The sequence below is a fragment of the Cryptomeria japonica genome, chromosome 7 (assembly GCF_030272615.1).
Source record: "Cryptomeria japonica chromosome 7, Sugi_1.0, whole genome shotgun sequence".
NCBI classification, from domain to species: Eukaryota; Viridiplantae; Streptophyta; class Pinopsida; order Cupressales; family Cupressaceae; genus Cryptomeria; species Cryptomeria japonica.
The window spans coordinates 213669034-213682653 of NC_081411.1; the positions used below are offsets into that span (position 1 = coordinate 213669034).

Below are 13620 nucleotides of genomic sequence, written 5' to 3' on the forward strand. Positions count from 1 at the left end.
CTTCAATGTTTGCTGTTTTTGATAACCCCAGTTTATTATTCTGCTGTATTGTCAGTTCACTGAGAATTTGGTTGGTACAGAGAAAATGTGTTTTGTACGGGCAGATTATGTGGATTTAGGCAACTTAATTATAGGTAAGGGTCTGTGTCAAAAAGTTGTATAAAGTTTACAAACCAGTGGTCAACTAACATTTACAATCCATATCTCTTAGTCGACTCCGTATATGTTTAGGTATATAAAACAATAACCCTTTTCAATTCAAAAATGCATGCTTGCATCTCATTACCAGATATCTTATTGGAGAAGTATATTAAATGAAAAAAATTCATACGAATAACAGGGATTGTTGTCACTACCTGATTCAATCAAGTAGACATTGATATTCTGTATTAAGTAAACATGCCCAATATCTAATTATAAGAATGTGCAAAGAAGTATTATTAGAGTCAAATATCCTAAAGAACGAGAAAACCTTATAATGGAAATCCACAAAACTCAAACCTCAGGGAAAAATTAACCTCATTATTCTTAAAATAAAAAATTAAGAAGCAAAAACTAGAAATATTACTCCGTTAATTTCCAGCCAGTAAGCTCTACGACTGAACATCCCAGAATTAAATTGCTCTACATGAAAGGAACTCAACCTACTGATGCCAAAAAAGGACCATCATAGAGTGATTATTGTTCTTGCTATGCCACTCTAATTAATTCTATTATCTTCATATGAAGTATTTTCAAAATCCATATGAAGACACCCTTCTGACAAGTATAAAATGCTGTGTATCCATAGAAATACAAGGAGAAAACAGAAATCTGGCGATACAAATAGCATGAATCAATCATCTCCAATCACGCATGTATATGCCAGTCCCCATCATTGTTTCTTGAATCCCCTGCAAATAATATAAACTGTCATTAATATAAGTTTCAGCAGGAGAGAAAATCTGATTTCTATATAATCTTAATCTCATACAAAATCAAAGAGAGCTTCAATACCAAAAGTGGAAAAAACAAATAGAATTAGTGTTGCATTATAATCAGTGTTTGGTCAGGATGCATCCTGGTTGTTATCCGATTTCTGGGAATGTAGACGTCATCGTGATAGCAAGACAGGAAAATACACCCACCAATCCACCCCCTCTAGGCAGTACCACAATAGGAGTCCATCCCCAAGATAGTCCTGCAGATGCAAGGACATCCCTGTGAATGACCCCCTCTAGAGCAACAGAAAGACATCCCCCACATCATTTAGAAACGGTGCTCTTTTAAAAATAAAAAATAAAAAATAAACATAAAACCGTAAACTTCAACCTAAAATAGTGACCCAAGGACCCTCACCCTTAAAAACTTGTAGTCATGCTCTATTGCAATCACAAAGAGAGGAAGAGGAAGTACCATGATTTCAAGGATGATCAGTTCCTCAAAGAAGAAGCATACACTGACTATACTGGTTAAATCCATTTTGTTTATGCCTCTTTGTTATTGTTTTATGTTTTGTGATTTGTTCATAAATCTCAGTGAAGGACGCTAGGTCACATTTGTTAGTGCATGTTCACACATAAGGGTTGTGACAAAAAATTTATTTATTCATTTTCTCTCCCCTATTGTTATACTTCTGCTATTTGTCTGCTTTTTCCTATGCTTTTTGGAATGATGCAACAACTTAAGAGTGCTTCAATAACATTCTCACAATGTAGATCAAAACATTGCCCATACTGGCTGTATGTTCATTATTCTCTATGCTGTACTTCTTTTACCAAGTCTTCTTCCTATGAATTTCAAGTTGATAGAAAGTATCTTGGCAGTTCAACCCACTCTCTTCATGTTGAACTAAAATCATGAGTTCCCCTTGTGTTCTATGAATGTGGGGATGACTCAAAGTATGAGGGATTCACAACCACTTCCATAATGTTCACCCAAAAACATGGTTCCCTTATTGTGTGGTCCTCATCTTTCTTCATACGTGTATTTGTGCAAATATAATTTTGGGGGCAATGCAAAGTATCTAAGTGATTCAAATCTACCCTCATCATGTTGACACAAAAACATAGATTCCATCGATTGGTTTATACTTTTGGCATTTTTCTTGCAACTTGATTGTTTGCTTCTCACTATATCTTGTTTCTTTTTACATTGCTATGTTTTCCTTTTGCTTGTTATCAAAAACATATTTTCCTTATTCATGTTGTTCATAAAACATAAAAAATACAAAAACCATACCATCTTGCTCACACTATTTTAGTTTTATCTTTTCAAAACTCTTTCCACTTGCATGGCAAATCTTATAAGAATACTATCTTGAGTCATGATTCCTAAACAATAATATTTCATTACATTGTGCTTTATATAATAAATAATTAAATTATTTGAATTTCACATCTATTTATGAGTGACCTGTGCTCAAGAGGTGGATAACAAACAGTTGGTTACAGCATTTCCATCCCAGGCGTAGTGTCATTTCTTCCCAGGCTTACTGTCTCTTTGAAAATGAAATATGCCAATTCCTAGCTATATGAGGTAGATAACAAACCAATGGCTATAGCCTTCCCTTCCCAGGTTTACTGTCTCTTATAAAAGGGAATATGCAAATTCAGAGATCAAGGAGGTGGATAACAAACCACTGGCTATAGCTCAACAGTGAAATTCTTGGAAGCATTCTCACCTCTAATTTGATCTCTCCATCATACAAAATGGCAATAAAAGTTAACTCATGCCAAAATGAGGGCATATGATGAAGAAATTTGAATCCTTTATTTCATTTCTGTGTTTTTTCTTTGGATGATGTTGGGGATGCCCTGATGTCCCGAGGATAGTCAACGGGCATGAAGACATTCCCTGGCCATCCAATTTTAAAGACATAAGGAGTGGTAAACTCAGACAATAAGAAAAAAAGAGAACATATTTATGTCTGGAATGGATATGTTGGCCCTGGGGAAATGTCCCAAAGAATGCTGATCTTAGGACATAATAATTAACTGCATGGAGGGGAGTGCTGCTCCTACTTTCCTATGCTAGTGCTGCCATAAACCCTGTGAAGCACAAAAAGAAAGATATACAATTGAATCTTTTCTTCAAAACTAGTAAGTGTTGATTTGTTTTAGTTTGGGATTCTGTACAGGTGCTGCAGAAGGGACCAAAAGTTTTGAGAAATGTTTTGGATGACATCTACTATGCAGTGGATAAATTCTGTAGAATTATCAACGTAGTAATTTTTAATGCATAATTCCTTAATATTGTTGCAGTAGAAAGCTAAAAATCATATTTAATGAGAATACTTCATTGCAAAGGGTTGCCAATTAAATTGAGCAACAGCCTCTGAAAAGATCAGTGTAGCCTGCCTCTATCAGACCATTGCTTTAGATTCTGCTATGCTTGTGTACTTACACAGCTGGTATTTTGATTATTTTTTCATACCTTCATGACATCTCATTACAAATCAATGGCATATGGATTGGTCTATTGGTGGTATCCTTATCAGAAGAGTTATAGCATATGTATTCATACTGTTCTGCATCAAGTACATTTTGGTAACAGTGGAGGATATCCATCAACAAAAGAGCAAGAGCAACTATGTAACTACACAAACAGTGGTTTTATACTTCAAGAGAACTCCATTTGCCACCAGATCCAGAGGAGAGACTCCCAATTTGACAACTATTTGAACCCTCAAAGAAAACTTATATTACCAAATCAACTGGTTTGATGATGTAGAGGTAACAGTGGAGGATATCCATCAACAAAAGAGCAAGAGCAACTATGTAACTAGACAAACAGTGGTTTTATACTTCAAGAGAACTCCAATTGCCACCAGATCTAGAGGAGACACTCCCAATTTGGCAACTATTTGAAACCTCAAAGAAAACTCATACTACCAAATCAACTGGTTTGATGATGTAGAGGTTGGAATTTCGGACAACAAGAATAAAAATTGACCAAGCACATCTTGGGAAAAAAATGGTGATTAATAAGTCAGCTCTTTGGTAATGGATATGGTGGTCAATATTTACTTGAAGGTGGATGAAACACAGATGCCATGATTTGGTTTATGAAAGATCTTGTATTAATTACTTAGAGGCTAGAGCTACAGCATGCTCATGTAAATGGGCATTTAAAGATAGGTAACTGCATATATAGGCTCTTACAATATTCTTCTATATACATCTTCTCTACAAGGGTTCAGAATTAATTGTAGCCCTAAAGTTAGATATGATGCTATGTCATATTTGGAACATGATGACACGTTTTTAGGCTGCAAATATGTATATAATTTTTGTACGTTTCTTGTTCTGACAAAAGTAAAACCACAAACCCTACTCAAAAAAGGGTATTTCCATGTCCATATACACAAACCAGTAACTTAGATAAATACAATTTGCTGCATTAAAAGAGAAAGTCCTTTTCTTCTTTGTTAATTATGGTTTTTCAGCAGTTTTCCTCTAAAAGTTTTATCTTTTTTAAATTTTGCACACTGAATGGAGCATATTGTTCAGTCCTGAAAAAGTGGACATCTCCCTCCAAGTTCCCAAAATGTCAAGGACATTGGCGACATCACTCAAGACCCCAAGGCTGCATCCCCATGGACCGCTTAAGATTAAGACAATGAAGAGGGTATAGATCATCAGGAATAATCTGGCCCTATTAAAAATAATCTCTTGACATCAACTACAATAAGTTTGCATAATCTGCATTTAAGAAAACATTCATATTGGTTTATATATGGAAAAAGCATTATAATGCATTTGGAGTAATAATAATCCATCACTTTTTAGAAAAAAAAATAAGTGGCAAAAATGAAAAAACCAGTTGTACATATTAGAATATTTAATTCTATGTTAGTCACCTATTTTTAGTTCCTTTATGTAATTAGCTTTTAAGCTTAATTTAGCGTTCACGCTTAATTTAGCGTTTAGCTCTTTAGTTTTTTACTTTAACGTTATGTTCTAATTATAGAACATCGTCTTGTAACCTCTATATATGCATTTGTATATCGTTCAATGTAATTATCCAATTATTGAATCATTCATTCAATTTATTTTTCATGGTACAGTCACTGAGATGGCTCAGTCTATGTTGGAGCATAGAAATGTTCCAAAACACTTTTGGGCGGAAGCGGTCTTCACTGCAGTCTACCTTCTGAACCGGTCACCCACAAAGGCCATTAAGAAGATGACTCCAGAGGAAGCTTGGTCTGGCAGGAAGCCCAAAATCAGTCATTTGAAAGTTTTTGGCTCTATAGCTTATGTTTGGATTCCAGATGTCAAGCACACCAAACTGGATCCAAAGAGTCAGAAATTGATGTTCACCGGCTACAATGACAACCACAAGGCATATCGACTGATTGATATAGACACTAATCACCTCATATTCAGTTGAGATGTAGTATTTGATGAAGAAAGAGGGCCTTTTCAGCCTTCCTCTCCTGATTTGAGCACTGAGGATCACCCTCCAAAGGCTACAAGAATGGGTGTTCATCTTCCCTTAGCTCCACCTGATGGGAGGGATTCAATTGACTCTAAAGTTGTGGGGTCTCCCAAGCATGACATTGTGGGGTCTCCCAAGCATGACATTGCACCCCCTGACTTTCCTTAGGGTCTTCTAGATCCACATCCAGAGGAGCTTGCTCCAGATATTCCAGGTAATCTTCATCCTACAATAGATGTTGGTACTTCTACTCTTCGGCCTAAGTGGTGGGCCAAGACCATTGGTGATCTTCATGATGATGAGTTCGTTGAGGGTATATCAATTAGAGGTAAGAGCAAGCAACACACAGTTAATTTTGCTCTTATGACCCACATTCACAATATTTATGAGCCTCAAACATATACAGAGGCTAAAGGTGTACCTGAATGGGAAAAGGCTATGGCTGCTAAGCAACATAGTCTTCTGAAAAAAACAACACTTGGGTATTGTCCGATCTTCCTCTAGGGAAGAAGCCCATTGGCTGCAAATGGGTGTTTAAAGTCAAGTATAAAGTTGATGGAAGCTTTGATAAGTACAAGGCTCGGTTGGTGGCAAAGGGGTTTTCACAGAAGGAGGGCATCGACTATAAGGAGACATTTGCTCCCATAGCCAAGATGGGTACCATTAGGCTTGTCCACACTCTCTCAACTCAATTTGGATGGAAAGTCCATCAAATGGACGTCAAGAGTGCCTTTCTCAATGGTGATTTGTAGGAAGAAGTTTACATGACGCAGCCTCCAGGTTTCAAGGTTGTCGATAAGAAACACCAGGTATGTAGACTAGTCAAAGTACTCTATGGCCTCAAATAGGCTCCTCGTGCATGGTACATCAAAATTGATAAGTACTTGATCGATCAGGGCTTTCAAAGGAGTCCTTTAGATCCCAATTTGTATGTCAAACATACTAGTGATGATATTCTATTTCTAGTAGTCTATGTTGATGATCTCATCATTACTAGCAATGCAGCACATTTGATCATGCAAGTCAAACAGAATTTGTGTCAACATTTTGATATGACAGATTTGGGACTTCTCCATTACTGTCTCAATGTAGAGGTTTGGCAGACTGATAGCCACATATTCATTTCTCAATCAAAGTATGCCAAGAGCCTACTAGATAAGTTTCGAATGCAAGATTGTAAACTTGCATCTACACCTATGGAGATAGGGCTCAAATCATCAGCCAAATCAAAGTCACCTGTAGTGGATGAGTCTTCATTCAGGCAACTAGTGGGCAACCTCATCTATCTCACCACCACTAGACCTAACATCAATTATGATGTGAGCTATATTTCTCGATTCATGTCAACTCCAAAAGTTGAACATTGGGTTGTAGTGAAGCGTGTGCTTAGATATGTGAAGGGCACTCATGTTTTGGCGTTCTGTACAACAGAAGCAAAGATCCTAGGCTGGTTGGTTTCACAGATTCAGATTGGGCAGGTTGTGTTGATGACAGAAAGTCAACTTCTGGGTATGTTTTCAGCTTGGGTACAGGTGCAGTCACATGGACCAACAAGAAGCAACAGGCAATAGCTCTTTCCTCGACCAAAGCAGAGTATCGGGGAACTGTTAAGGCAGCATGTGAGGCAATTTGGCTACGTAGGATTCTTGCAGACATGCAAATGTCTCAACCAGGACCTACTCCCATGTTTTGTGATAATCAAGGGGTTCTAAAATTAGCCGAAAATCCAGTCTTCCATGAGCGGACAAAACATGTGGAGCTTCATTGTCATTTCATCCACCAGCATGTTGAAGATGGATCAGTGATACTGCAATACATTCCTACAAGAGATCAAACTGCAGATATCCTCACCAAGTCCTTGAGCCCAGCAAAGTTTCTCAGATTTAGAGGGCAGCTTAGTGTGATAGATAGCATGACCATTAAGGGAGGGTATTAGAATATTTAATTCTATGTTAGTCACCTATTTTTAGTTCCTTGGTTAATGGTCATTTACTTTTTTTTATGTAATTAGCTTTTAAGCTTAATTTAGCGTTTAGCTCTTTAGTTTTTTACTTTAACATTATGTTCTAATTATAGAACATCGTCTTGTAACCTCTATATATACGTGTGTATATCGTTCAATGTAATTATCCGATTATTGAATCATTCATTCAATTTATTTTTCAGTACAAGAGGAACAATAAAGGTAGAACATAAGTGGATATAGTTAGATCAATTAGAAGAATGCAATCCACTCCTTTTTATGGATAAACTGGCTATCCTTTGCTTGTATCTCAACAAATACAATTAGTAATCTGCATTTGGCTTGATTGATACTTGTTTTCGCTGACAGAAATATTGTAGATTTTAGATTTTTTAATATGGGGCACAGTTTCGAGTGTTTATTGCATGAAACAATAAAAGTCTCAAATTTTAGGGTGTAAACGTGAGACAATGAAGAGCTGCTTAACAAAGTTAATTTACTCTTGATTATCATGACTAATGAGAGTCAAATATACATACGCCTGTGTACACTTTGTTTATTTGGAAACCCTAAGTTATAAATTTATATATTATAACATTTCAAGCCTGATGTTTGATTGCCAGGAAGGATGGTTATCATTAAAGTTCTTGTACATCTTAAATGTGGCTGTTAAATGCATTGCGATCTTTATAAATTGAAGTCTTATCACTATTTTGAGTTATGTATTAAAAGAATGAGGAATATTATGATTTGGAGAACATCTCTAGGTGTATTCAAATGGATAGGATAGGCTTTGGGAATAGTATATCTCTTAAAGTTTGAATACTCTCTTAAGAGAAGAGAGTATTCTTTTAATGATATCAGATTTCCATAATCCATAGCTTAATGTATCTCACTTTCTGGATTAGACTGTGTAAAAAAATTTGCATCAACATTTCGGATCACACTCCATTTCTGGGTTAAAGTATTCTTTCTAAATTAGGATTCTTTACTTATTTTCTTACTTTTTGAGGACAGGAATCTTCTGCAAATGATACATCATTTATCTCTATCTTTACTAAGTCTTTTTTTTTACGTTAAACTGTTCCCATTGTATTCAACTGTTATCTTTTCTGATAATGTAGGGAAAGTAAATGCTTTTGAAGATTTTGTTTACAAGGTTGGTTTAAGCCAACGATGGTTGGGAGATTTTATGTCTGAGTTTATATGTACACCTCCTCCTAATAGTTTATTTATGCATTGACTTAAGTAATAATAAAAGAATATCTAATAATTTCAAAAATAATTTCATTTGCAAACTACAGAATTTTTAAAGTTTTAAATTTCTTTTCATTTTTACATTTAAACTTGCTATATAATATTGGTTGTAGAGCCTTTTGGTTCATGACATTCAGTTTTCACGGAACTGTTGTACTCTGCATATTTCAGATGCATAATTTGCAATCTAAGAATCTCAAACTCGACCTCCAATTTTAACTCTGATAATTAAGTGGGGTCTACATAGTATTATTTATCACAGCCTTGGTATTACTGGCTATTGGCTTTTGTCTTCTAGGAACTTGGGGTACTTAAAGGGGCATATACATGAAAGGAACCTAGGTTCCAACTAACCATGAGTCAGACTATGTATGTATCATCAATGTGTTTTTATCTACATAACAAAAGGACGCGTCCCCGGCTATAATCCCATGTCCCCATACCAGGGACATTTCGGGGACTTGGAGATGGTTAGGGGATGTCCCCCTAGCTTGCCCAAAATTGCAAAATTTGTGGGAAACATCCAGGCAACTTGGGGACGGCAGTGATTCTCAAAGGGGACATCCCCCCATCCCCAATATGGCTGGGGGACGTCCCCCTGTCCCCTCACCGTCCCGGGGATGGCCAGCCGTCCGCCTTTTCCCAGCACATTAAAAAAAAAAGACTCAAAATGCTCAAAAAAACATTTTTTTATTTTATTATAGGTCTGTAAAACTGGATTTTCACTAATATGATGGGTAAACATGTCTGAATCACTTCCAAAAGCACTTAGAAATAATGAGCAGCAGCCTGGTAAAAAATTTCACAAACACTTAAAACTCGGTAGTGCATAAAAAAGTGGTTGCAGGTCTGCAATATTGGACTTTTCACAACTATGATAGGTAAACAGGTCTGAATCATAGCCAAAAGCACTCAGAAATATGAATAACAGCTTGGTATAGGATTTCACAAACACCCAAAACCTTGTAGTGCATAAAGAAGCGGTCGTAGGTCATAATAGAAATGGAAGACTATCAAAATATCCTCCAACCAGAAAGAAACAATGAACTACATGCAAACAGGTGTTGGCATATTGACAATGTATTTTCAATTATGAATGCATATTAAGTATTGACAATGAATTCTGAATTAGGAATGCATATTGAGGATTGACAATAAATTTTGAACACAAATGTGGTATGTTAAGGTTCTATAATATACATATACCTGCTTTATCCATGTTTTCATATGTGAATATAATGTATATATACATGCTTTATCTATTTTTCATATGAACATTCAAAATTTCCCTACATATTTAAAATTTTCCCTATATTTTATATAGCCGTCCCCTTTGCCATCCCCCAACTGTCCCCAAAATTGGCAAAAAAATGTGCTGTCCTGGAAACTCATCCTGCCGTCCCCTGTCATCCCCGTCCCGGAAACTTGGGGTAACATAGGTTTTTATTATCATTTCTCTTACCTTCACATGCTTGAGCGCATCATCTTTAAGGTAGGCTGTTAAAGGTGTCGGCCATTGTGCTTCTATGCCGTGCTAGTATTAACAAATGAAGAGTATGTATTTCACCTCCAAATTTTACTTACAAGAGATCAAGATATCTTTGATTAGAAACCTAAAATATGACAAAATATTGCCAGAAATCTAAAACAAAACTCCACAAAGACCAAAAAATGTTGCACTAATAGCTGAGGTAAGATTAACAACGAACACTCACTTCCACATTTTTCTAGTTTACTTCTGATGTCAACTAGGCATAACATTGTCCTTTCGGATTCCTCTAAGATCTCATATTGATTGTCAAAGATCTATATCTAAGAGATCCATTGCCACTACGGACTAAATGGTAAAGAATCCACCATTGGGCAAAAAGATTGGAATCAGGAAACTCGCCCAAACACTGAATAGTAAGCCCTTAAATTTAGAGCGAAAATTACCAAAATTTATTTTAAGAAATAGTGTATATCTGGTCACTTTCTATGCATCGACCATATAACCATTCACTTGTGCAAGATACTGGCCAGGGGATACATAAATTATACTAATGGGCTGTAGTTCCTCTGCCAGATAATGCAGAATATCATAATACCCAGTAAGGCTATATTCAATTTTCAGACCCTGCCTTGCCCAAAGAGTGTCTGAGTAAAAGGATGGCTAAAGTCTCCAAAAGCATGCCTCCACTCTGCAGTTATGCCCCTAAGAGTCCTATTTCTAAAAGCACCCTAACAAAAAGAACATGCGTTTTGACCATCCAAAAAAGAACCAACATGCAAGATCAATGATATCACAACCAAAAGTCTTCTCAGAAAACAACATCCTTACCTATCCAGATCCAACAATGATGTTGTTAATTGGAATGAAAATCAATTTCACAAAGAACCCAACAAAACCCATCACAACGAACCCGATAGCTGTCCTGAATGCCACTTTACTGAACTCTGCAAAGTTAACACATTCCAAGCCCAATAAATATTTTTTCATATTAAAAATATATATGTATACAGGTAGAAGTAAAATTTACGACAGGATCAGGTCTTCTTACCTTTCCGATCTGGCTTGTGACATCTCTTAACGAGTCTGATGCTATCTTTAGCAAACTCCTTCAAGGGTTGTACAACAGTGTCCACAGCCTCCATGATTCTGAAATTTACAGTCAGTTGTCTCAGAAAAATACAAAACAGAAACCCAGACCGTTGTTAAGATTTGGTCTTAACAATTACTAAATATTCAACTACGGAAAACCCCTCAACAACCAAATTTGAGATTAAAACCCATCGAATCATCTCTGAAAAACAGAACAATGAAAGCCAAACCATTCTTAAAGCTTGGGCCTGACCATTAATTTATACCCGTATGCAGCACCGAACCCCAATTTCACGTCAGAATTTCTCAAAATAAAAAGCGTACCAAATCAAAACAAAAGTAGTCAGATCCGGTGACGAAAATTCCTCTATTGTCCTTGAACTCACAATTTGAAATGGGACTATTGCGATCAAAAGAGATCGAGACAAATTCAGATGGAAAGGACCTTGCTAGAACAAAAAAAAATCTAATCTTCAGGCTCGAACCCTAGGTTCAACCATAAACCTCTGGATCTCGCATTCTTTCCCAAAAAATCCTCTAAAAGTGCTATAAATAAGAACATAGATGTATAAATGACAATTGTGACACCAATCCTAACGGATCAACTCATAGTTACCCTTGAACACTACATAAACAATCTCGATGAAAACGATAACCTTGAAAGAAGCAAATTTTGCAATCTACATATACCGAATTACACCAGAAAAGGCTTGCCAGAGAAAGGATTACCAGTAAAATATAGATCTAAGCTCAATTCACGCGTTGTAAAAATGTAGAGCCGATCTATTCCACGATAAAAGCCTCCAAGAGTTCTACAATGGCGACCAGTATAAAACCTGACCTTAAAATTAGTCTCGACGGTATTAGTATTGGAAGAATTTACTGTTTTGTTTAAATAAATGATTTTTCGTCGGCTTGAAGTCGGGCTGAATAAGTCTTAAAATTGAATAAACTAGTAGACGTTGAACAGCACGAACTGGACGGTGATATAATACGCGTAGAGATGCTAGTAATTGGATTTAAGGTTTAATGGATATGTTTATAAATTTTTATAGTAAAGTAATATATAAAATTTTAGTGTATTTGTAAGTATTTATAAAGGTAATGTCATATATTGATAAAATAAAGAATACATAATACACAATTAAAAGTATATAAGAAATAAGAATAAAAATAAAAATATAGATAAAAACAAATTTTAAGAAGTTTTGTAGTATTGGATAGAAGAATGATATGTCTATATTTACACATAAAATATAAGGAAAATAAATAAAAACATCTAAATATGTGTCTTGGAAGAAGTTTTATATAATTAGATAGAAGAACAATATGTCTATATTTACACACAAAATACCAAAAAAAAAAATACAAAACATCTAAATATGAGCTTTGGAAGAAGTTTTGTAGCATTTGATACTAGAACAATATGTCTATATTTACACACAAAATACATAAGTCTTGTGTACTACATAAGTCGTAATTTACTCGATTATGAAGTTCGATATATTTCAATAAATAAACAATGTCTTGCTCGTATTTTTGCAACTCAGAAGTTAAGACATTACCTCCTCAATGTTGAAACACGTGTTATCATCAAGTTTGATTCGTTAAAGCATCTCTTCTCTAAAACCAATTTTTCAGGATGCTTAGCAAAATGGATTATGTTAACTAAATTTGACCTTAAGTTTGTCTCTCAAAAAATGGTTAAAGGCCAATCTTTAACCAACCATCTTGCTAACACGTTTCCCCTTTCACTTATCCTAATCAAGGGACATTTCTCGATGAGCTTGTCCTTCCTTTAAATGTGGACAATACTTGGGATTTGTTCTTTGATTGATCTAGATGCCAAATCGGCTCCAGTGTTGGTGTGATATTAGTACCTCCTTCAAGAAAGTTGCTTCCTCTATCCTATTATCTAAATTTCCTATGCGTCAATAACATTGTTGAGTATGAAGCCCTTGTCATTAGATTGAAAGCGACTTTATCCTTTAAATTTTCAACACTTGCATATCTTTTGTGATTCACAATTGATCAGAAGACAAGTTATGGGAACATATCAAGCTAAAAAAACTTAACTCTAAGTATTGTGACTTAGTATCATCATTGTTAAAGAAGTTTGCTTCTTACACCATAGATCCTGCCCCACAAAAAGATAATTGACAAGCAGATGCAATGGAAAGTGTTGCTTCCCTTATATCTATTGACAATCCTTCTATGGATTGCCAATTTATAATTCATAATCTTCCCTCTCCTATTGTTTTTTATAGTTCTAGTGAGATTTCTTGTTGTTATAACATGGATTTTGATGAGTGGTACTCACATATTATTCAATATTTGCATGATGGCACTTTTCCTGATCCCACAAGTAAAAATACTAGAACTTGAATTTGTAAACTTA

The 13620-nt window shown here is 35.5% G+C and overlaps 1 protein-coding gene across 1 annotated transcript; it reads right to left on the reverse strand.

Annotated features, from left to right (window-relative positions):
* Positions 1–502: 502 nt before the first annotated feature.
* Positions 503–12161, reverse strand: LOC131056881 (protein transport protein Sec61 subunit gamma). Its single transcript, XM_057991155.2, has 4 exons — positions 11952–12161; positions 11182–11279; positions 10962–11077; positions 503–893 (listed from the first exon to the last, which is right to left on the reverse strand). Exons 2-3 carry the CDS (start codon positions 11273–11275, stop codon positions 10962–10964), a joined length of 210 nt encoding a protein of 69 aa, XP_057847138.1. The 5' UTR covers positions 11276–11279; positions 11952–12161; the 3' UTR covers positions 503–893.
* Positions 12162–13620: the final 1459 nt, after the last annotated feature.